The 24,072-nt window shown below is 50.8% G+C and overlaps 1 protein-coding gene across 2 annotated transcripts in view; it reads left to right on the forward strand.

Annotated features, from left to right (window-relative positions):
* The window catches only part of PAX2 (paired box 2), a 100,398-nt gene that overhangs the window by 44,630 nt on the left and 31,696 nt on the right, over window positions 1-24,072 (forward strand). For both annotated transcript variants that reach the window (XM_054034864.1, XM_054034865.1), the window contains exon 6: window positions 23,006-23,181. In XM_054034864.1, the coding sequence (XP_053890839.1) occupies window positions 23,006-23,181 (176 nt within the window). The remainder of the gene's footprint in view (window positions 1-23,005; window positions 23,182-24,072) is intronic.

Below are 24,072 nucleotides of genomic sequence, written 5' to 3' on the forward strand. Positions count from 1 at the left end.
GTCCTGGGACAGTCCCACTATGGAAAGGGGAGGACATTAAGGGAGAGGTTGAGAACTACTGCCTCAAAGTTTTGGAGTGCTAGGATCCAGGGTTTTGGTTTTGACCCGTCGCTACTGGAATGCAAACGCTCCAGTAGTTTTCATGGTTACACCTAAAGCATAAATTGACCTGGTACCTCAATTTCAAGTGAATCCAGGTTCCCCTATAGATTTGCAAACCCCTAGGTACACCACGGCTGTGTTTGGCATTGTCAGGAAAACCCAGATTTGGTAAGTTTCACCTGTAGTGGAGTTTTGCTGTGATCTGGCTCTTGGCAGGATCCCTTAGTACTCGGTATAATGCTAACCAGATCATCTGGCATCAGTACTTTGCTCTTCACAAATATCCCAGGAGCTTTGCCTATGACGGGCTGATCCACTCCCTAGATTTCAGTCCAAGAATTTGAGCTGTTTGGCGCAGTACAATGAAAGTACCAAAAAAAAAAAAAAAAAAAGTATCTGAAACCCAGACATACAGGGCAGCTTTTACTGGTTGCTCTGATTCTTCCCAGATTTGATTTATTAAGGAAAGGAGATTCTCTGCAGTCCCTGCTTCCAGTGGGGAGCTGGGGGAGTCATCGGCCGTTCCCTGTGTGGTGCTGAGAACCCTCAGCTTTCAGTGCTGCCAGTGGCCGCTGCATTTTGCAGCGTGTGTTCAGTGCCTTAGAGGAACCTGCCCTTATATGTCTTGATCCTGCCCTCCCAAGGATACCCCGGCATCATACCCCACCCACCAACAGTACTAACTGGAGGTCCCTCTGCTTCAGATCTCTTTTCCTGGCAGGAGCTCTCCCAAGGTGGTGTGTCTGCAGCCAGTGCCTTTCTCTTGTTCTCCGGCAGTTTTCTCCTAGCCTGGCAGGCTCTAATTTGTCTTAGCTGCAAGGTGGGAAGGGGCGGGTGGGAGGCATGGGAGACTGGAGGGGGTGATTGTTGGCAAGCTGCTGGTATTTTGTACTGTAAGGAGTCATCTTCCCCATGTGTTCCATGGGTGCTGAATGATGTCCGTACCAGTGATCCCGGCTGGGGCTTGCGTCTTGCATTTAAAGAGCAAGAGTTTGCCTCCGAAGGCAGATCTGCAGTCCCAGCCATGCTAGGGGGCAGGGAACAGCCCTGCCAATTCCCCTCTCCCATCTATGGGGTAAATAGGAGTGGTCTCTCCGGAAGTCCCAATCAGAGCAGAGGGGACAAGCCAGGCTGCCCCTGGTTCTGAAAACCTCGTTAGCAGCATGCGGGGTGGCTTGGAGGGGAAAGGGAGCAGAGAGGAGCCTCTGCCCTCATTCCCGGCTCCCCTCCCGCTCCTCCTTGCAGCAGCTGGTGCCTGCATTAGACAGCGGCGCAGATGATTAAGAAGCGGGGAGATAATTATGTGTCAGGATGATGTAGCCAAACTCCCGAGTCAGGCAGAGGTAGCCAGACGGCTGTGAGGTGGGCTCGGCAAGGGACGCTGGCAGCCAGGTGTCCCGCAGAGGAGGACTTGCAGGGGATTGATGGGGGGGCTAGGTGGAGAGTGAATAGGGAAGGGACACTGTGCGCCCTTTAATCAGAGTCGGGAAGGGGCCAGTCCCTAAAGGCTGCGTAAGGATTGCAGGGTCGTCCCCGACGAGTAGTTAGCACTTCTTGTCATTTCAGCCCCTTGTAGACATTCACAGGTGAATCCTCAGCCCTGTTGTGGGGCGGGGGGAGGAGGGGTGTCTACACTGCAATAAAAACCTCAGTCTCAGAGCCCAGGCCAGCTGACTTGGCCTCAGGCTGCGGGGCTATAAAATCCCAGTGTAGACATTTGGTCTCAGGCTGGAGCCCCGGCTCTGAAACCCACCCCACTCGCAGGGTCCCAGAGCCCACACAGTCAGCTGACCCGGGCCACCCATGGCCATGCCATGGGGCAGATGTATCATTGTTACCACCCAGCTGTCCCCAAGGAACCGGGCACAGAGAGGGGAATGGACCAGCTTGAGGCCACAGAGAGCCTTGTCCCCGTATCACAGCCACGGTAAGATCCCTTGCTCTTACTCCTGTGCTCCCAGACCTAGGCTGAGCCCCTCTCCCTGCTGTGCACAGCAGGTCCAGCTGGGTATGGCAGCACCACGGCCATGGGAGAGAGGACACAAAGGCCCCCAGTGAAAAGGTGGCAAGAGCGATTGGCTATTCCCCTCCTCCTCTTCCCTCCTTCCAACAGGATCAGACTGGGCACATGAGAGAACGGAGAGGCCCTGCTCAGACCCACCAATTCTAATAAAGAAATGAGTGCCGCTCACCTGCTACGGTGATGGGCATTATATATGAGCTAGATGGGCATGTAAGGGGATGGATGGGTGGCTGCATATGGAGGAGATGAATGAATGGATAATCAAAGCACCATTCCTAGTGCCCTCTTGCACCCCTTGGCCTCTTCAGGCTCCCAGGAGGACTTTTGCTCCATATGATAGGCGAGACCACTGTGACCATTAGAAAACCATCATGATTAAAGGCAGCTCTTTTTCTCGAGAGCAGGGCGTGGGCAAATTTCTTTTATAGATCCGGATTCTCATTTTGGATTCCTGTTCCAGTGCTGATAATTCCTCCACCGTAACAACGGCAGTGTTTATTTGTACTGGCCTGCGACAATAACAGCAATCAGATCTGCGGTGCTGACAATGGCAGCGATATTATCCACAAGTACTGTCAGCATTAGCAGGGATCATATCGGCGGCGTGTTATTGGCAGGAGCAGCCGTAATGTGTCTAGTATTATTAGTATCAGCAGTAATAAAACCCAGAGGGCTGTTAGCATTATCAGCACTAATATCAGCAGTGGTTTTGTGGGAGAGGAGGTGGACGGGTGGTTGTTAGTCTAAGTGGCAATAATACCCAGAGTGCTTCCAGTGTGATATCCCCAGGAGGAGAGAGGCTGAACGCAGTTCAGCGTTTTCCTTCTCTTTTGTAGTCTGACATTTGGATGATTGGAACGATATACATCTAAGTGAGGGAGACAGGGCTGAGTCATCGCAGGGGGTGCAATTGTGTTGTTCAAAGTGGAGTGGCTAGGTCGTTGCAGGTGGTGCAATTTTGTTGTTCAAGGTGGGTTGTGTCATTGCAGGTGGTGTGTGTGATTGTGGTGTTCAAGGTGCATCCTGTCATTGCAGTTGGTGTGTTTGTGTTGTTCAAGGTGTGTCCTGTCATTGCGGTGGCGGGTGTGTGTGGGGGGGTGATTGTGATGTTCAAGGTGCGTCCTGTCATTGCGGCAGGGAGGGGTGATTGTGATGTTCAAGATGCGTCCTGTCATTTCATGTGGTATGATTGTGGTGTTCAGTCTGTCACATGTGGTTCTTCCTCTCCCCAGGGGGAGAATCGTGGGTGTGGCGGAGTGGTTTGGTTTTGGAAAAGGATTTGTATTGGTGGTTTTGTTTGGTTGTATTGGTTAGTTTGGTGGTTGTTCCCACCTCTCCCGCCCCGTTAACATGGCTCTGTGTTTATGTGAGCGAAGGCCTCTTGAAGATATGTGCCTTGCTCTTAGAGCGGAAAGCAGGGAGGTTTGGGCAGGCCCTTAGCTCCTGGGAGAGTTCAGTCCACAGTCCAGAACTGGCAGTCGCTGCACAGATGAGCTTTACCGTTATTGTAGAATTCCACTGGGTCAAAAGAGTGGAATTGACGACCACCATGTCCATGCAGGAGCTCTGGGCTCTTACATATCCTGGGCCCATGCCATGAAGATCAGGATGGAGACTTTTGCACAATGACAGGTGTGATGTGTGTGCAGCAGCCTGTGCTTGTGATGTGCTTGAGAAGACTTGCTGCAGCTGGTTGTGTCATTGACAGTGTGGTACAATAGTATTGTTCGAGGCAGCATGGTTATCTCACTAGCGGTGGTATGGTTGTCACTGCAGGTGATTTGATTGTGTCATTGCTGGCTGCATGGCCACAGTGCTCATGTTGGGGGGCTCTACCATTACTGCTGGTGGGACGGTATAGCTGCATCATTGCTTGCAATTTTGCAGTATTGCAGCTGAAGTGATTGTATTGTTTGAGGAGGCATGATTGAATCATTCCTGATGGCGTGTTTGTGTCACTGCAGGCAGTGAGGTTGTTCCATTGTAGGCATCATCAGTACATCATTGCGGGCAGTATTGTTGTGTCACTTCTATTGAGGAGGCTGTGTCATTGCAACAGATGTGGTCATTGATTGCAGGTGGTGGGTTGTACCATCTGGTTGTGATACTGTAGGCAGTGTAGTTGTATTATTGCAGTGCTGGGATGATGTCATTTCAGTCAGTGTTATCATGTTGTACCATGTTTATTTTGGGAACTGTAGTTATGTTGCTCCATCTTCCATGATTGTGGTATTACAGGTAGCGTATTTATGTTGTTGTCTGTAATGTGATTATCCCATTATCAGTAGTGTGGTTGTATCAGCAAAATGGGAGTGTTTGTGTCATTACAGGGATATGCCTTTGTGCTTTTAAATGTGGTGCTGCAAACAATGTGCTTGTGTCACACCATGGGATTGTATCGCTGCATCTGACGTGTGTTTGTGTGAGTGCAGTTGGATGAGTTTGTGTCTTTGCGTGTGGTTGTGTTAAAGACCACTGAGTGTGCAGGGTCACTGCAGGTGAAGCCTGGCAACATTGTCTGTGGTGTGGTGGTGTCGTTTCATGCTGTGCTTCCGTGTCAACCCAGAAGGGTGTTTGCATTATTCTGTATGATTGCTTTGTTGCAGGTGAATGGTTGTGTTCGTGCCACTGCAGATGGGTGTAGTTGTGTTGCCTCATGTGATAGCCATGTGTACTTATTGTCGCAGGTGGGTGTTGGATGTGTCACTTTTGGCTAATCTGGTTGTGTGTGAGGTGTAGTTGTGTTGTTTCGTGCTGTGATTTTATCCCCCTGTCCCTATGTTTATGTTGTTTCAGACAGCGTGGCCATGCCTGCCCATGGCCGTGTTGTATCCCTGTAGGCAGCAGTGTCTGTGCTGAACCTACAGTGTGGCTGTGTCAATGCAGGCAAGTGTAGTTAACAGCTCCCTCATGCACCAGATGAAGTTGTAGCTCCAAGAGGCAGTTTGTTGTCTGTGAAGCCCCCTAGTCCTGACGCTGGTGAGACTCCCAACAGCAAGAGATTAGAATGTAGAAATGAGTGACAGCTGCCAGTCGCCCTGCACCTCTCTGAGTGAACTGCGGAAGGCTGACCAGAGAGGGCAGAGCGTGCATGGAAGAAGAGGAGGAAGAGGTGATGGCAGAACAAGGCATAAAAGCAGCACAACACTGATGAAAAGGGGCAGAATTAGCAGGTGCCAGCGTGGCTGTGCCAGAAATATGGGTTGTGATTGCATGAGGTCTGTCTGTAAGTAAAAGAGACAGCCAGCCTGAGTGTGTGTGTGTGTTTGTGTATGTGCGAGCGTGCGCTAGGGATGGTGGAGAGTTGTGTGATGGATGTGCCGCTGCTGAGCAGAATTGTAGGCAAGACAGAGTTAAAAGAGTGCATCACAGAAGGCTAGATAGGCAGAACACATGCAAAGCTGGAGTTGCTGTTTAGTTTGCCATGGATCAGTAATACTGAGGACAAGCAAATCTGTCCTGGTGTATGTGTGTGTGTGTGTGTACCTCTCTGCATTTGTATTTGTGGCTGCAAGAACATATGTGTATTTGTTTGTTATGTTTGTGTGTGTTAGTGTGACTGGTTTCCATTTGTCTGTACATCTGTCCTTGGCAGAGTGCCACTTGTGTATTTGGATTTTTGTGCATGTTGTACGAGCACTATGCATGTTAATCTGTGCATTGTGAGTATAGGCATGTTGTACATTTCTGTGAATGCTGTATCTGTGTGCATATTTTGAGTGTATTTGCGTGAATGCTGTGTAGTTTTGTAGATTTGTGTGAGTATTGTGCATTGTTGTGTGTATCTGGATTTATGTTAGTGTTGTGTGAATATATATTTGGTGAACGGGGTGTGCTTGTGTATATATTTTTATGTATGTGGGTGGGTGCTATGTACTTGTATGTGTTTGGGGGGTTGTGTATTTGTGTGTATATTAGGTATAGGTGTACTTGTGCAAGAGTTGGGCATTTGTGTACATATTTGTGTGTTGTGTATTTGTGTGTTAACATCAGTGGATGTGTGTTCAGGTTGACATGTTGCTGTCAGAGCCTTGTGCACATGAAGTTATTACCCTAAAGAGGGCAGGCATTCTTTGTTGCTCTGAGCTGCAAGGTATACACAGTGTTTGAAGGGGCGAGGGGGTGCAAGGGGTTGCGGTCCCAGCAAAAAGAGAAATTTAACAATCAAACCAGCTTGCTGAGGGGCTTTAGCCCAACCTTACCGCAGCTGCAGCTCCAGGATTCTAACAGACCCCCCATTTTTCAGACCGCTTCCAGCCCTGTGTATACAGAAAGCTGGAGCTGGAGGTAGCAACTGGCTGTTGTGGAGTTGTGTTGGTAAAGCTCAGGAGACCTGGACACAGGGGATTGCATGTGTCCATGGTGGAAGAATTCTGGAGACCCCCTCCTCCGTCTGTGTCTCTGAGGGTGAGTTCCCACTGACATGTCCAATGGGAATCACACAGCTAGAACGCCTCGCAATGCTTCAGAAAAGCACCTTCCCGGGTCCACCTCGTGTGTCCTCTCTGTGTGTTTCATCCCAGATCTCTTGTTGGCCATCTGTCTCTTGGGGTCTCAGGGTCTTTCTGTCTGTTGCAGTCCAGGTATACACTGGTGCTGTCTGCATGCAAAGAGGTGGATGTTTGAATCTATTCTGGACTTTGAGTGGGATGGGGGCCGGGGTAACATGGTGGTTGGAGTCAGGGCTAAGAAGGTGAGGAGGGACGGGAGAGCAGTGGTGGAAATGCGGGGTAGCATGGCCATGGGGCACCGGGTGATATTGTGACAAGGCTCAGCAGTAACATGGCAGTGCAATGCAGGGCTGATGTTGTGTTGGGGATCAGGGGTTATATGGCAATGCGTGGCAGGATGATTCAATGAGATCAGGAGTAACATGGTAATGGGGGACTGGGGTAATATGGCAATGGGGCGCTGGGTGGTGATGTGACAAGGATCAGTGATAACATGGCAATGGGGTGCAGGGGGGAGGCTGCGATGGGGCACGGGGCTAACATGGCAATGGGGTGCAGGGGTGATGTTGTAACATGGCGATGGGACACAAGGGTGAAGTGATGGCATCAGGGGAACATGGCAATGGGGATCGGGGGTTATGTTGCAATGAGGCAAATGAGAACATGGGATAACCTGGCGATGCCCCAGTTTGATGTAACATTAAAGTACAGTCGGGGTAACAGCACTGGAGGTCAGTTTGATGTTGCAACGGAGAACAGGAGTAACATAGTGATGAAGCTCTAAAGTAGCAAAACTGGATCTATGTAACATGGCAATAGGATCCAAGGCTACACAGTGACAGGCCCAAATCACAGTGATGGGGATCTGTTGTAGCGTGGAGTTAGAGGATCAGGGTAGCCTAGTGACTCGGATTGGCGGTGTTAGAGGATCAGGGTAGCCTAGTGACTCGGATTGGTGGTGTTAGAGGATCAGGGTAGCCTAGTGACTCGGATTGGCTGTATCACAATGATGGGGGCTCAGTTGTATCATGGTGGTAGCATTGGGGTACACTGTAATGGGGACTGGTAGCATCTCAGTGATGCGGAGCAGCAATACCATGGGCGGGGCGGGGAATCAGGAGTAATGGGGTTAACACCACAATAACACCAGGGGTATCACCATGATGGAGGTTGTGTACCATGATGATGGGGCAGGTAGGGGCACTATTGCCAGTGGCTGGAAAAACAAAGAAGCTACTGGGCAATAAAACAAAAACAAAGGCAACTTGGAAGCACCTGACAGCCACAATTCATCACAGCCCAAGTTTTTTTTTTTTTTTTTCATGTTCCCATTATATTTGTTTGTAAAAGTGGAAATCAATTTTGAAGGTAATTTTCTGGAAAGAATGGAAGGGAGGTGGGAGGGCCGGATAAGGCAGAGATGGCAAAAGGGAAAAAAAAATTTAGGCCAGGCACAGCCCAGGGGCAGCTCTTGGCAAGGTGAAAGAAAATTGCATATTCAATCTCCATCCATGAATCTCCCTCACTGCTGCCCGCCTCCTGCTCAAAAACAATGAAGGCTTTCTCCCCTATGCCATGCAGCGCCCAAGTACCCGCGCTCACTTTAACTTCAGGGTCATTAATTCACCTGATTATTGCAGGAGAAGAGAAAGCTGCAGCAGCATCCGTTCTAAAGCCCTCCCTTAAAAACAACTATCCTTTGATTAGTCGGGGGTGGGGTGAGATAATGTGTTGTCTTGGACTAGAGCTGTACATGTTTGAAATAGGGGGTGAGGTGCAGCGGGCAAGCCGTCCAGTTGTGGCCAGGAGGGTTGGAGAGCAAGCCTGGTTGCATAGCTTTGTTGTGGTGTGATTACGAATTAAAAGTAGCATGTTCCACTCTGCAGCTACCTTTGGGGAGGGGAGGTGCACGGCAGTGTGTGTGTTTAGAGGGGTGGTATGTGAACGCTGCTTCTTCAGCAGCCCAGACACAGTGTCACCGTGCGAGGTGACATTTGAATTTACAATTCCGCTGAGAAAAGCCATTAATTCACAAATTAACATTTCTCCCTCTCTCTCTAGCTCGCTCTCTCTCTCTCCCTCTCTCTCTATCTCACATGGATGTGCAAGCAATTGAAAAGACAAAGGAAATAGCCTTAAGGAAGAGACTTTACTGCTAGTCTGTCTGTGCAGAGATTGCTACCACTGCTTCTAGACAGATAAACCAATTACCTGAGCTGCTCTGTGCATGGCAGCCTGCTATTACCTCCCTTTGTAGAGCTGAATCCTTTGCCGGATTATGCTGTGTGTATCTCATTAATGTAAACCAGCAAGACACTGGGTACTGCCCCCCTTCATTCTTTGCAGCTGGAGGGGGTAGGATGGGGAGTGAGGGGCAGGTAGGATGTATCTGGCAGTGGGTAGGGTCTGGGCCTCTGACTTTGCTGGCCTGAAGAAGGTTGAGTCTTGGGAGTGTATGCCAACAGCCATAGTCAGCCTATCACAGCGTCAGTGTCTGACTCGGACAGTCCCACCACACATACACCCCTAGGTGTACATATGTAGGCAGATGCACAGGTATGCACAGGCCTTTGTTGATGCACATACATGGGGTAGCCAGATAGAGATACACACATGTACAGCTGTACATGCTGGGGCTTATACACAAATAGGCGTGTGGTGTGACTGTAAACATATGTATGTACCGGGCCACGTTCATCTCTGTCACAACCCCACTGACGTCAGTGGAGTGATGCCCAGGGTGAATTTGGCCCATAGAGACACATAACTAGGCTTGGCAGAATTCAACTTCTATTTTTTTTTTTAATTTCAATGGATAACATCGTTTATTTTTAAGCATTTTTTCCAATTTTGATCTATTTAAATTTCCACAGTTGCAGAAAATTGGGGAGAGGGGGCAGATAATAATTATTTAATGACCATCAACATCACGTCAAAGTATACAAAGGAAATAGCCTTAACCTCTAAGAAGTTCTCAAACTGCATTTTTCTTACTTTGCCTCGCTGTAAATTTCAGTTATCAGTGGAAATATTGTTTCATCAGTTTGCACATGTACAGTGACATCAATGTTCATAGACCTTCACCAGTGAAAACGGAACCCTTCCAAGCCTACATGTAACGTACAATGGCAAAGGCTATTTACGTGGGTCCACTATCATTCTCTCATCCCTGTATGTCACACTCATTCGCATGCACATTGTCACCCTTGCCCTCCACACTTTCACACCTGTTATGTATGCAATGCGCACACACACGTGCGTCCACTCACGCTGGCATCCATGCTGCTTCTCTTGCACAAATGCTGAGGTGACAGTTACATTTTCAAGTCATGTCACTCCTCCCTTCAGAAACTTTGCACGCCAGCCCAGCAGTCATGTCCCTTTGGGGGCGATGAATCTAGGAGCACACTAAGTTAGCTCAGCCCTTTATTCTCCTGTACACACACATAGGTATGTTTGGGGCAGAGGACTCCCCTGCAATATGGTTTCTGTAGAGGCCTGCATGTCTTTCCATGCTCTCAGACTACTAAAGTCATGTGCACAGAACCGGATGGAGCTCATGGCCAACAGTCCCCCTCTGCACCCTCCTAGGGCTTGGTAAATTTTAGTTCCCGTCATTTCCATAGAGGGTGGAGATGAGGGGTGGGGGGAGTTCAGAGATCTCCAGGCTGGGGAAAGAGGACCAGGGATGTTCACTCCCCAGAGGAAGGTGAATATTGAAAGCATAATCTCCAGCTGGGGTGTCCTCAAGAGTCATGGGATATGCATCTCTCCCCGCCTTCTCCCTGTGCGTGGAGAATGTGCTGTGGGTCCCACACTCTCTTTGACTTCGCTCTTGAAATGTGGCTGAAAACTCATCTCCTTTCTGGAGAGCTCTTGCCTCTCCCACGTCCCTGTGCACCCTCCCTTCCCCCCCCCTCCCCGGTGCATGGCACATGGGCGGGGAATGGCATCCCACGGCCAGGCGCTGGAAGACGGATCACAATCAGCGAGGGAATCGGCAAGCAGCGCCGGTAATTCAAACCGTCCTGACCGTTCAGTGAACCCGAACCTGCTGACCTTGACGGCAGTAGACAACGGCGGCCTCAGAAATCCCAACCTTTACGGAGGCGTCGGTGGAGGATGGCTCGTGTTCTCTCTCCTCGACCACATCCAAGCAGCTCTGGGGCCTGACAGTCAATCACCCGTGAGCCTATTCGCTCCTAATTTGGCCGTCTCTGTGCTCCCAAGCCCACGGTGGAGATGACGTAACATTAAACGTTGTTTGTTGCCCGCAGATGGAAACCGCCCCTCCAGAGGCAAGTCTTCATCTGCTAAGGGAACGCACTGAGCATCTTGTTCTCGGTTTGAGCCGGGGAAATCCCCCGCCTCCCTCGAAGATGGGGATTTTAGAAAGGCTGGTGTTATCTGAAAGAAGAGCAGGAGCTCTTTGCTTGTCTGGGGACGGCATCAGATCCTCCAGCTGCGTTTCACTTGATCCCGGGGAAGGCGGGAAGATCTCACTTAGCGATTAGCCCACTACTAGCGAGCGGAGCAGAGGGGGGAAGGTGATTGGAGATGGGAGAGAGAGAAGGCTCTCTGGCTGAATTGTGCCACAGGAACTTGCGTTCAAGAAAACGCAGTTTATGAAGTTTTAATTCACCTCTCAGGGAACATTGGATCCCCTCCAAACGCCGGCATTGCTGCCAAATGGCTCCTGGAACAGACGCACCCGTTGGCCGGGTCAGCCTGCCGAGGCTGGGGCGAGGTTATGATCCTGTGCATCAAGGACATCTCCAGTAGGACCCCGGGGATGAACTACCTGCCTGTCTAATCTGCCTATAATTCTTTGAACCTCATTCTCATCTATAGGAAAGCCCCTTGGCACTGTTCTAGCAGCTTCAAGTGGGACCCTATGTAATTTGTGCCCACTTTAAGGCTGCCATAGTGGTGTAAAGGGAGGGGCCTTAGTGTCAAGGAGAATAAAGGCCTCAGTAATTGCCTCTGTCCACCTTCTCATTGGTCTCTCTCGCTCTCCCTCCATGCATCTCTCTGCCGAGATGTGTCGAGTGCCGAGCTCCATGGGCTGTAGGGGTTGGTTCTCCCCCTTCCCCCAAGCTGGGTGGGAAGGAAAGAGCCTGCGGGGGCTGAGAGTGCGGGGGGTAGGGTGATCAGATGTCCCGATTTTATAGGGACAGTCCCAATATTGGGGGCTTTTTCTTATATAGGCTCCTATTACCCCCCGCCCCCATCCCAATTTTTCACACTTGCTGTCTGGTCACCCTAGCGGGGGGGTGTTTTTTGGTTCAGGGAGGCAGCCCAGGCCGGGCTGAGGAGCTTCCCTTCTCTCCCCCATGCTGTGTTTGTCAGCAGCTCACAGGTGTCGTACAGCTGCTGAGGCAGAGAATTTCCATGGGCGCAGCTGGTGGGCCGAGCAAGGGGGTCTGCATGTCTCTCTGGGACAGGCTCCTAATGAAGTGTCTTCAGTAGGCACTTAATTAAACTTTAACGTGACACCAATTGCACATGAAACACTCGCCAGGCTCTGGAGGACCTGCTACCCTCCTGGAGACGCTTCTCCACAGTCAATGGCCTTGCAGAAGCTGGCACAACATTTCCATAACTGGGCTCCCAGAGGGGTGAAGGCTTTTGTGGCTGCCCACAACACTGGGCTGGGGGGAAAAGGCAGGAAGTTCTAGAGAGACGGGCCACAAGCACAGAGTTTGACCCTGCATCCAGATCTGAACTTTCCCATATTTTGGAAGGATTTGGTTGAGTCCCATCTGCTTTCACCTCTATGACACTGGGTGCATCTTAGCCTCCCAGTGGGAGAAATAAATATCCTGTAAGGCCTTAAAGGTCTTTCAGGTTCTTTTCTGCCCTGCTCCGTTGTGTATCTGGAACTGTTTTGCTAATGATGAGCAGGCCTCATGTTGCTGTAAGGGACCGTTTTTCATCACTTTCATTATACATTGATATGGCACCTTTCATTCAGGAGGATCCCAAAGCGCTTTCCCAGCAAGTTACAGGAGTTACAGGGAACTAGGGTACAGTGACACTCTGTTTATATGGTACTGAGGTAGAGTGCACATCCCAGATAGCTGCAGTGTATTATAGCATTGCATTCAGACAGTATTTCAGTGCGTTGCACTTTTCAGTGACCTTTCTGTCACAGTTCAGTTGCTTAGTGAGAGAAAAAAACAGGCTGTTTTGGAAAGTTTCACTGTATAGGAACCACTTTAGTCCTCACTGAAATGCAGCTAAGTCTGGGGTGGTGCACAGCTGTTACTGAACAGTGCAGAGCAATGACACAGCAGTTTAGGAAGGAGACTGCAGAGTCCAATTGAAACTGCATGGGGGATTTAGCTAGGCAGTGTGTAATCACTCAGGTTGGAATTTGTCAGGCCAGCCAGGTTAATGTCTGCACTCTTGCAAAAAGTGCCATGGGAATTTTAACGACTCAGAGTGATCAGAGCCTTTGTTTTATGGCACATCAAAAAGATGGCAGCCGCTAACAACACCCCCTCCGGGGCACTGGTTCACTGCTGACTCAGAAGACTGTCCAATAAAATGATTCACTGGCACCTGGCTCAGGACTGGAGTGTGCGTTTGCCCCTGCTGGTGTGTACGTGGGGAAAGGGGAGAATGATGGGGATGGGGCAAAAGGACGGGGATGTGTGGGCTCTGAGGTGACCCAGGGTAGGATGATGTAGAGGGAATGGGGTCTGGGATGGAGTGAGAGCAGAATGGAACAGAAAGGGGAGAGGAAGTAAGGAGTATTTTATTGGGCGGAGAGGATGGGTGAGACCAATAAAATCTGGGGAGTGCATAGAGCTGCCTGGGGCTTGAGTCAGGTCAATTGAGTTCAGGCAGCCAACAGCTAAATCAGGCGCCAGCGCCCTGACCGGGAACCCGAGCCTCTCAAGAAGCAGGGAGACGGGGTTGCACGGGTACCGCCGTCCCCTCCTCATCTTTATTGGTTCCAGTAATGGTGTTGATTTGCATGTCAGGCAAAGCGCTGCTTGGAAAAAAAAAATCCCTCTGAGCGTGGCAGTGTCAGCGCTCGCTGTTGTTCGACAGTGTAAAATTAAATTAATAAAGCCCCCAACACAGGAAAACATAACAGGAAATTAATGGCCTTTACTGTCGGTCTGATGCAGTCATTTGCAACCCTGCTTTCCGCACCAAAGGCTTCATAAATGCAAGCAGTTTCTCTAAACAAGCATAGTTAGGGCTGCATGCAATGTAATTTTTTGCCTTGCTTGTGTCCTTTTGAGCTAACAAAACCCACCATTTTTTATAAACTCACCAAGGGGATCCTCAGCAGGTCCAGCACCACGACACACAGGCTCAAGATCTGAAGGGAGAGAGCCGTACCCCATGACAAAGCCAAGTAGGTCTTCTGTCCTGGGAGACGGAGCTGCAGTAGCCCTGTTTGCTCTGCATTAGCTAGGCAGCAGCATTCTCCCTGCTGGCTCCGTGCTAGAGGAAATGTGTGCACCAGCTGGGGAGAGGATTGGAGGGCCAGATCCTCAGCTGGCATAGATCAGCATCGCTCCATTGAAATGAATGGAGCTACACTGACCTATACCAGTCGGGGGTTTGGCCCATTGTGTAGTACCATTGCTGCTGCTCCATTGATATAAACAAGGCAAATACACACACCAATGACAGCTGCATTTCTATCTTCTAAAGGGTCAAACCCAACACAGCAAGAGTTACTGGATTCACATTCTGTTTTCAGTGACACTGGTATAATCCCAGAGTGACTCCACTGAGGTAACTGGAGTCATTGCAGGTTTACTACAGCAGAATTGAGAGCAGAATTTGCCTAGTTGGCTCCAATACAGCGCACAGAGCCATTATGCTGCACTGGATACACATAAGCCAGCCACCAGTACACCCTACACCAGGGATAGGCAACCTATGGCACCTGTGCTGAAGGTGGCATGCGAGCTGATTTTCAGTGGCACTCACACTGCCCAGTTCCTGGCCACCGGCCCGGGGGGCTCTGCATTTTAATTTAATTTTAAATGAAGCTTCTTAAACATTTAAAAAACCTTATTTACTTTACATACAACAATCGTTTAGTTATATATTATAGACTTATAGAAAGAGACCTTCTAAAAACGTTAACATGTATTACTGGCACGCGAAACCTTAAATTAGAGTGAATAAATGAAGTCTCGGTACATCACTTCTGAAAGGTTGCCGACCCCTGCCCTACACTGAAATAGCACAGCCACAACCACCAACACTACACATCAGCATGTGCATGCTCATTCAAACACAGCCATGTAGCATGGTTATACATGTTGCACATGTGCATATGGCAGCTGTGTGCATGCTGACACAAAAGTGCCTTTACTCATGCACACTACAGCTGTATTCAGTACAGATGAGCATGCTCACTCACAGCCTCGGGCATACAACCAGACACAGAGACCGTGTTCAATACCAGCATTGTCCCGCAAACCCTGTGCTGAATTTGAATTTGTACATTTGCAAACTGTATTGAATGCATATTATTTTTGCATGCACACACCCACTTCATTAAATGCACATTTGCATACTACATAGTAATCCAATGCAAATTTGCCCACAGACCTGAATACATATGCATTTGCACACCTAAACATGACATTAACTGCATGCTATTTGTATGCGCAGACTTCATCCAATGCATATTTGCACACTCACACAATATTAAATGCAACTTAGCCTGCACAATTAAGAGTAAGTTTGCACCTCCTGTATTAAATGCCCAATGCACATACCACATTATCCATTCTGTACCCAGGCACATATGTGTATATGCAGTCTTCCTCACTCATAGATTCATAATCCTAGCTATACATTGATGCCAGAATACACGACCTTGCTGTCCTTTGTCCCTCCACCTGTCCAGATACACAGCAAATGTGATCAGTTTGTATGCTGATTGGTGATAGAGATCCCTAGTTACAAACTGACATAGATTTGTTGACGTGGGGTTTGCATAAAGAGGTTCAGACACATAGGTTTACCCGATGCATATGGACATGGGGGTTTGAATACATATTTGGTTCTTGAAGGCTAATATCCTACCAAGCTGCTATCCCCCGAACCACTATCCCTGCTACACCCCCCACTACCTCAATATCCTAGGGTTACCATATCTCATCAATAAAAAAAGAGGACCCTCCACGGGCCCTGGCCCCGCCCCTTTCCCACCCCTAGCCCTGCCCCAACTCCGCCCCTTCCCCACCCTAACTCCGCCCCCTCCTCCCTTCCACTCCCAGCCAGGGGGAAAGGGCTGCCCCAGTGCTACCGGCTTCAGGGTTTGCCGGGCAGCCTCCAGACCCTGCGCCCCCGGCCGGCGCTTCCCCAGCGCAGCTGGAGCCCGGGAGGGGAAGCGCCCAGCCGGGGGCGCAGGGTCTGGAGGCTGCCCGGCAAACCGTGAAGCCGGTAGCGCTCGGGCTTTGGGCAGCCCCTATGCCTCCGGACCCTGCGCCCCCAGCCGGGCACTTCCCCTCCCGGGCTCCGGCGGCGCAGGGTCTGGAGGCACGGGGCTGCCCAAAGTCGGTAGCGCTCGGGCAGCCCGGCTCTTAAACAGAGCCGAAGAGTCGGGGAGGAGCAGAGCCGCCATTTTCCCGGACATGTTCGGCTTTTTGGCAATTCCCCCCGGACGGGGGTTTGACTGCCGAAAAGCCGGACATGTCCGGGAAAAAAAGGACGTATGGTAACCCTAAAATATCCTTAACACACCCCTTCACCACCTCATTACCCACTGCACCTTCCTGGCACCCTTCATACCTTGCTCCCATCCCAGTGAGCTCCTTCCCAGCTGAATCCCTGCCCTTGACTTCCACCCTGTCTGCTCCAATATCCTCAGTCAAAGCCCCATGTGTTCTGGCAGCCCTGCTCGACATAGAATTGACTCACCCAGAGATGGTGGTATCCTAAATGTAGGGCAGAGCCCTCTGTGGGGAGCTATGACCCCAATATTTCAGCCTCCCCTGCTGGATGGGCCCAGAGAGCGGCACAGGCAAGATCAGATTGGCGCTGTTGCTTTCTGCCCCCTCCACGGGTAAAGGCTTCCTCAGGCATCACAAAGGCTTAGTATTGATATAAGCATCGGGGGCCAAACTGAGGTGTCTGGAAATTCAGGAGCTGTTAGACTGTATCAGGCCACAGGCCCACCCCCTCCAATATCCTGTCAGTGGCCAGCACCGGATGCGTCAGAGGGAGGTGGAAGAACTCTGCAGTGGGCAGAGGTGGAGTGATATGTCCTGTTGTGTTTCCTCCTGGCCTCCCATATCAAAGACTGGACTGAACCCTGAAGCAGGAGGTTTAATCTCCCTTCCAGAACTGGGGGTTTGCTTCATCCCAGGAGAGCTGCCCCAGGGCTTTGGAGCAAAGCTCTTTGGGCCCGTGCTGAATCCAGTGAGAGCAAGGGGGTGTGCAGAGCTGGCTGCCGTGAATGACAAGCGCTGCGTATTGATCGCGTTCTGAACTCGGCCCAGCCGATGGAAGGTAATTAATGACTCCATTTGCCTCAGTACTGAGGAGAACAATTGAGTTTGAAACTGCTACAACTGGCAGTCTGTGAAAGCCCCCTCAGGGGATGTCCAGGAAAGATACCTGACAGGCCCTGGCTGCACTGGGACCCAGCAACACATCAGAGGGGGAAAAAGAGAAGGGGAAAAGGAAGAAGGGAAAGAGCAGTGTTGCTGTAAGGGGACAGGAGTGTGTGGTTAGAACAGAGCCGAGGCAACGGTCAGACAGAGGGCCAGGGTAGGGTGACCAGACAGCAAGTGTGAAAAATTGGGATGGGGGTGGAGGGAAATAGGCACCTAGATAAGACAAAGTCCCAAATATCGGGACTGTCCCTATAAAATTAGGACATCTGGTCATCCTAGGCCAGGGTAGCGCTGGGACAGACAGGTGGGAGGGGACCACCCCCAGACTGACAAAGCTGGCGAAGAGGGACAGCGTTTCTGGCGCAGTTTCGCTTACCCAGATGCATTCCCCTCTGCACTTCTGATGAGTGTTGCTGTCACCAGGCAGGTGTCCACAGGTCAGATCCATCCATTTTTGTTATGAGTGTGAATATTATTGGTAATGCCACCTGCTAGGCGCTATACAAACACACAGTGAGAGAGTCCCTGCTCCAAAGAGAGCACAGTGTGAGTGTTATGTCATTTGTATGGATGTTCTCATGAGAGACGTAAGTGTTTCTGTGTCACCTGTAGGGCTGTTTCTATGATACAGGGGTGTCCCTGTATCACCTGTAACATGGAATCACATTGAACTGTAGGGCTGTTTCTGTGACATCCTGGAACGTCCTTGTGTCACCTGTCAGCATGTTTCCATGTTACCAGTACGGCTATTTCTGTGACACCCATGGGGGTGTTTCTGTGTCACTTGGCAGTGTGTTTCCATGTTACCTGTTGGGGTATTTCTGTCACACACACACAGGGGTGTTGATGTGTCTCCTGTCAGGCGGTTATGCCAGTTGTGCAATTGTTTTCGGGTTCTTCTGGCAGCCCGTTGGGAGCAGATGTCATTCCCATTATGTGTGTAGGATTGGTTCTGATTGTACTGTTCATACTCTGTTGTAAGAAAGATTGTGACTGAGGTCCGTGGTCCAGCTCTCAAGCTGTTCGTGCAGGCCTTCCCAATCCAACATGGGTGCCCTGTGTCACTGGGCTGGTGGGGTCCCTGGGCCAGGCACAAATGGGGGGGTTCTCTTGCCAATCCCAAAAGTGTTGCCAAGTTACCTGACTGGGTACTCTCTTGCCTGTCATCTGTCCAATAATCCTACCTACAGCCTCACTTCATCATAATAAGGCCCTGCTCTGTCATTCCTTCCTTTCTACCAAACCTAACAGTGGTCCCTCCCCAGCGGAACCCTGTCTCCTCTCAGAATCTCCCTGCTTCCCCTGAGCCGTCCCCATGACTCTCGCCCTCCTCCATGAGCCCTCCCACCCCCAGAAGCTCTCTCACCCCGTGAGCTCTTCTTCTTGCCCTTCCTCCTTCTAAACAGCCCCAGGGTCTTTCTCTAGCATCCTCTACTCCTGAGCCACTCCCTTGGACCCCCCCTCTTCCGTCTCACTCCCTACAGTCCCCCCTTGCCCATCATGATACTCATTCTCCACAGGATCTCCTCCCCTTTCCCACCCCGTACTCTTTCCGCTGAATCCTCCCTTCACTCTGACCCAGTGTCCGCTGTCATCCCCCATCCGTTCTCTATACTGTCCCTCTCCTCTGTTTCTCTCCCACCCACAGTGCTGTCAACCCTGGGGATTTTATAACAATTCTCATGACATTTGGTGTTTTCTCTAAGGCCCCAGCTCTGGGAGTCATGTGATTAGGTGAGAATCTCAGCTCTTTTTTTCTAAAAACAGAAGTAAGTTTCTAGCCCTTGTGGTTGCAGTTGAAAAGGAAACCTGACAGGGTCCGATGGCAGCAGGCAAATACAAAGAATTATAGAACCCCCTTTACGGTCACATGATTTTTGAGACAGTCTCATGATTTTTGGGGGCCAAACTCATAATGGAACTCTGTGAGCTGGCAACACTCCACCTGGAAATTGCCAAATCTTTGACCTTCCCTGTTCATAAACCACCTCTCAGAGGCAGTGAACTCAAAGCACTACACTGTAGGGGTCCTGCTTCCTTGTGTGTATAACAACACACAAAGCATGTGGCAGGTTTTTGAATGTATTTATCCTGTGAAGCAGGGAGGTGGTATGATCCCCATTTTACAGATGGGAACTGAGACAAAGCGAGGCTTGATAACTTACCCCAGGTCACACAGAGCAGGGAATTAAACCTGGTTCTCCCAAGCCCTAGGCTACCGAACCATCCTTCTTACCCCTAGGAGAGTTTAGGAGATGACCCTAGGCCAGACCAGCCTTCGCTCCTCCCTCCTGCGCTGTGTTCCTCATCTCTCGTACATTTTAAGGCTAGTGGGGGCCATTCTGATTGGCTACTCTGACCTCCTGTTTAGCCCAGGCCAGAGATCCTCACCCAGCAATTGTTGCACCAAGCCCATAACTCCTCTTTGAGCTAGATCATTCTCTGTGTCTCTTTCTCTTTATAACTTTCCTTATGTCCCTTGCATAAATCCCTTTTCCCATCTAGTCCCTCCTCCTCTCTCTTGCTTTGGACCTTCCCTCCCTCCCTTCTCCCATTCTCATCCTTTGTTCCCTCTCTCGGGGACTGTGCAGGCCCTGTCCTATCACCAGGTCTTGAGTTTACCAACAAAAATAATAAATAAATAAATAAAAAGGTCAGTGAGCAGAGCAGCAATAACCCCTAAAAACAGTACTATCAGTGGGACATGATTGATCAATTGAATTCCATAGCGGCTGAAAAATGTGGGATTAAGTAGTGTATTATACGCACAATGAGTTGAGGCATGATGTTCATTTCAAGTTCATTTCGCCAGCCCTCTGCCACCAGATCAGGCAATCAATAGAGGCAGCAGATATCATATATCACCTCTCTCCGTGCTGGGGAGAGAGCACCATAATCTCTCGCAAATTTAGAGTGACAGATTTGTCAAGATCTGAAGGGCCCCTGAATAAATGAAGGAAAAGAGACTCCTGCAGCAACTTAAGAAAGCTCCTACACACACAAGCCTGGCCAGTGCACATACACACAGAGATGTTGGAGATACACAAGCGCAGAATCATAGCAGACACACAAATGTACACGCATAAATTGCAAATGCACGTGCACACAAACACACGTAAACAGCCAAGCAGAGAAACAGAGAGGGTGAAATCTGGCCCCACAGAAGTCAGTGGGAGCTTTGCCACCTAGATATACCATGGATATGCAGACACACTGGCATGCAAACACACAAATAACTGAAATAATAGGTACACATAGAGATGCAAGCCCTCATAGGCCTAGAATCACACATTCGTACTAGTACATGCAGCACCCACAAGTAGGTGGAGAGACACACACAGTGACATACGAGGTACTATGCACACACTCGCACAGACATGCCCACTGACTCAGACACACCTAAAGAGATACACACCCCTCTCTCCAGAGAGACAGACTGAGGCACACACATACATCAACACACACAGGCTCCTCTTTCTGAGTGTGGACCCAGATTTTCCAAAGAGCACCGCACTGGCTTTCCTTGGGCTCTGAGCTGGCAGCCTGCATTTTCAAAAGAGCCTAACTGCCGTTTCGGCACCTGGAGAGATGATTTTCAAGCTCCCTGAAAGCCACTGAGACTTGTGCTCCTTAATGCCTGAGGTACTTTTGAACATCACCCCCTGACATAACAGCCAGTTCACCCAAAGCTCGCCGCGCCCGGCACGCCTAGCTCTTCAACAGTCAAGCCCTGCACACTGAAATCCTTGCTTTGCCTGGTTAAAGACTTCAGGACTTGGCCCCATGGAATAAGAGGAGAAAAGAGAGGAGAAAAGGGCTTAGTGCCAGGAAATGCTGCCTCCCTCCCGGGCCGAGGAGGGAGAATGAGAAGGGGCTGTTGTAGGGGAAGGCTGCCAGCTGGGACAAATCAATATGTAATATTTTCTATGGTCGTGCAAGTGGCACTGTACTAGGTTACTGTATATAATGTACTATTGATTATATCATATCGTATAATCACCTATAAAGGGATACATCTTACAGCCAAGAGGGAGCAGGCTGGGCTATTCCTCCAGGCCACTGCAGTCTGGTCTCAGGTTGGGGTAGGAACTATTCCGGGGAGGCAATTGCTCCAGGGCAGGAGGGTGAGACGAGTGACAGCAGAGCTCTGGGGGGCGAGGTGTCCATTGGGGCACTGTCTCTGCCACAGGCAGGCCACCATGACATGCAGCAGGGGGAGGGCAAAGTGGGTGCTTACACCCTGCACCACGTCCTGAGGAATGAGTTTCGCTCGGGAGCCTCACAGTTTGGGCAACTCAGAGAGAGCCTGGCATCTGGGGAGGTGGCACAATCCCTGGGATGGGGGTGTAACAGAGAGGCTGCCAGGGAGGGGTTAACGAACAGAGCTGAACGCTAATGGGGGGAAGGGGAGGTGAAAGAGGGAGATCCTGACCTCGGGCGGGGAGTGGCTTAGAACGCGGACGGACTCGCCTTGGGCGGGGAGGGGGGTTAGAATGTGGACGGACTCGCCTCGGGCGGGAAAGGGGGTTAGAATGTGGATGGAGTCACCTCAGGTGGGAAAGGGGGTTAGAACGCGGACGGAGTCGCCTCAGGCGGGGAGGGGGTTAGAACGCGGACGGGCTTGCCTCGGGCGGGGAGGGGGGTTAGAATGCGGACGGACTCGCCTCGGGCGGGAAGGGGGGTTAGAATGCGGACGTAGTCGCCTCGGGCGGGGAGGGGGTTTAGAACGCGGATGGACTCGCCTCGGGCAGGAAGGGGGGTTAGAACGCGGACGGAGTCGCCGCGGGCAGGGAGGGGGGTTAGAACACGGACGGAGTCGCCTCAGGCGGGGAGGGGGTTTAGAACGTGGACGGAGTCGCCTCGGGCGGGAAGGAGGGTTAGAACGCGGACGGACTCACCTCGGGCGGGAAGGGGGGTTAGAACACGGATGGAGTCGCCGCGGGTGGGAAGGGGGGGTTAGAACGCGGACGGAGTCGCTGCGGGTGGGGAGGGGGGTTAGAACGCGGATGGAGTCGCCGCAGGCGGGAAGGGGGGTTAGAACGCGGATGGAGTCGCTGCGGGTGGGGAGGGGGGTTAGAATGTGGACAGGCTCGCCTCAGGTGGGAAGGGGGGTTAGAACGCGGACGGAGTTGCCATGGGCGGGGAGGGGGTTTAGAACGCGGACGGGCTCGCCTCGGGCAGGAAGGGGGGTTAGAACGCGGACGGAGGCGCCTCGGGCGGGAAGGGGGGTTAGAATGAAGAGAGACTCACGTCTGGCAGGAAGAGGAGTTAGAACGCAGACAGACTCATTTTGGATGGAACAGGCTGTTATAACACAAACTTCCACAGATTTGATGCCACACCACAACACTCCCTAAATTCCAGGTGTTTTTGGTGTGCTGTGATTTGGTTACATGTCCCCATCCCTCAGGCCCATCGCTTTGGAATGAGTTGCATCTCTTGTGGTCCCCTAGCAATGCTAATCTCTGCGCTTTGCTCCCATTTTACGCTCTGCAATGGAGATATGGCAATTTTTAACACTGGAAATCAGCGGAACTGAAACTCATCTCCGAGCCAAGTGCCATTCTCCATGCCCTCAAGTGTGCTGGGCGGGAGCGCTGTAATGTTCCCCTTGGAACCCAGGGGTGAGGGCAGGGCACAGGGGCTCACCCCCAAGACCTCTCAGCCTTCCCTCCCCACAGGCACAGCTCCCTCGGAGTGGGGGGGGTGCTCCTTTCCTGGCCCCTTTGGGCCTTGCACTGCATCACTTGCTGATCTGAGCCAGCAAACACCTTTCCTCAGGGACTGGGTGGGGCTAACTCCCTGTTCTCTCTGTCTGTGTCCCACAGATGTGTCTGAGGGCTCGGTTCCCAATGGAGACTCCCAGAGCAGCGTGGACAGTTTGCGGAAGCACCTTCGTGCCGACACTTTCACCCAGCAACAGCTGGAAGCTTTAGATCGAGTCTTTGAACGTCCTTCTTACCCTGATGTCTTTCAAACATCAGAGCACATCAAATCTGAGCAGGTGGGGGCCTCACCCAGCAACATGGGCACAAATGGGTGTTAATCAGGCACATGGGGGACATGGCAAGAAGTGAGCTCCTTCACTCTCCCATGCACCCTTGAGACCCACATCAGCTGCATGTATGCCTATCTTGGCACTTATGTATACATACACATACCCCTATACCGCTTCATGGACACAAGCATGCACATGCATCCCTCTCTGCATGGACATACATGTACAGCCCTCTCCACATAGACACGCACATGAACCCCTCTAAATATCCACATGCACACGTTATTGTAAGGAAACATGCAACTTCAGATTGTACCAGTAACCAGGGAGCTATGAGCTTGTTACAAATTCCATGGGCTTCTCTCTCACGACCCAGCTCCCCTCTGTGCTTCAGCAGCGCCTGCCCCACACTCCGCCTTTTATCCCGAAAGCTGTTTGTCTTAATAAAATGAAAATCAAAAGTCTTTTTAAACCGCCCCAAGCCATAAACCAACAAAGGAAAGGAAGGAGAAACTGGCTGTAGACTCCCTTCATCCCCGAGTCCCTGGCTTTATTACAATGAATAACCTTTATTTACTTTCATTAGACTATTAAACACCGACACAGTCATTTTTCCCCCTGAAACTCTGAGCAGGGCCCATAAAGCAAATCCAAAGCCTAATTGAGTTCATTTTAATTTCTCTCCGATCACAGCGAATTACTCTGGTGATAAATCAGGGGGCAGGCTCACCCCCAGTAGAAGGCCTAATTTGCAGCTAATTACAAAACTGATTTCTACAGGAAGATCAATACGAGAAGGAATTGGAAATGACTAGGCAATCGTGGCCGGACAGGGACAGGAGGGGGCAGGGAGGGGGCAACTTGCACACAGCATATGGGGGGTAGGTGGGTTGGGAA

The sequence above is a fragment of the Malaclemys terrapin genome, chromosome 7 (genome assembly GCF_027887155.1).
Source record: "Malaclemys terrapin pileata isolate rMalTer1 chromosome 7, rMalTer1.hap1, whole genome shotgun sequence".
Taxonomy (NCBI): Eukaryota; Metazoa; Chordata; order Testudines; family Emydidae; genus Malaclemys; species Malaclemys terrapin.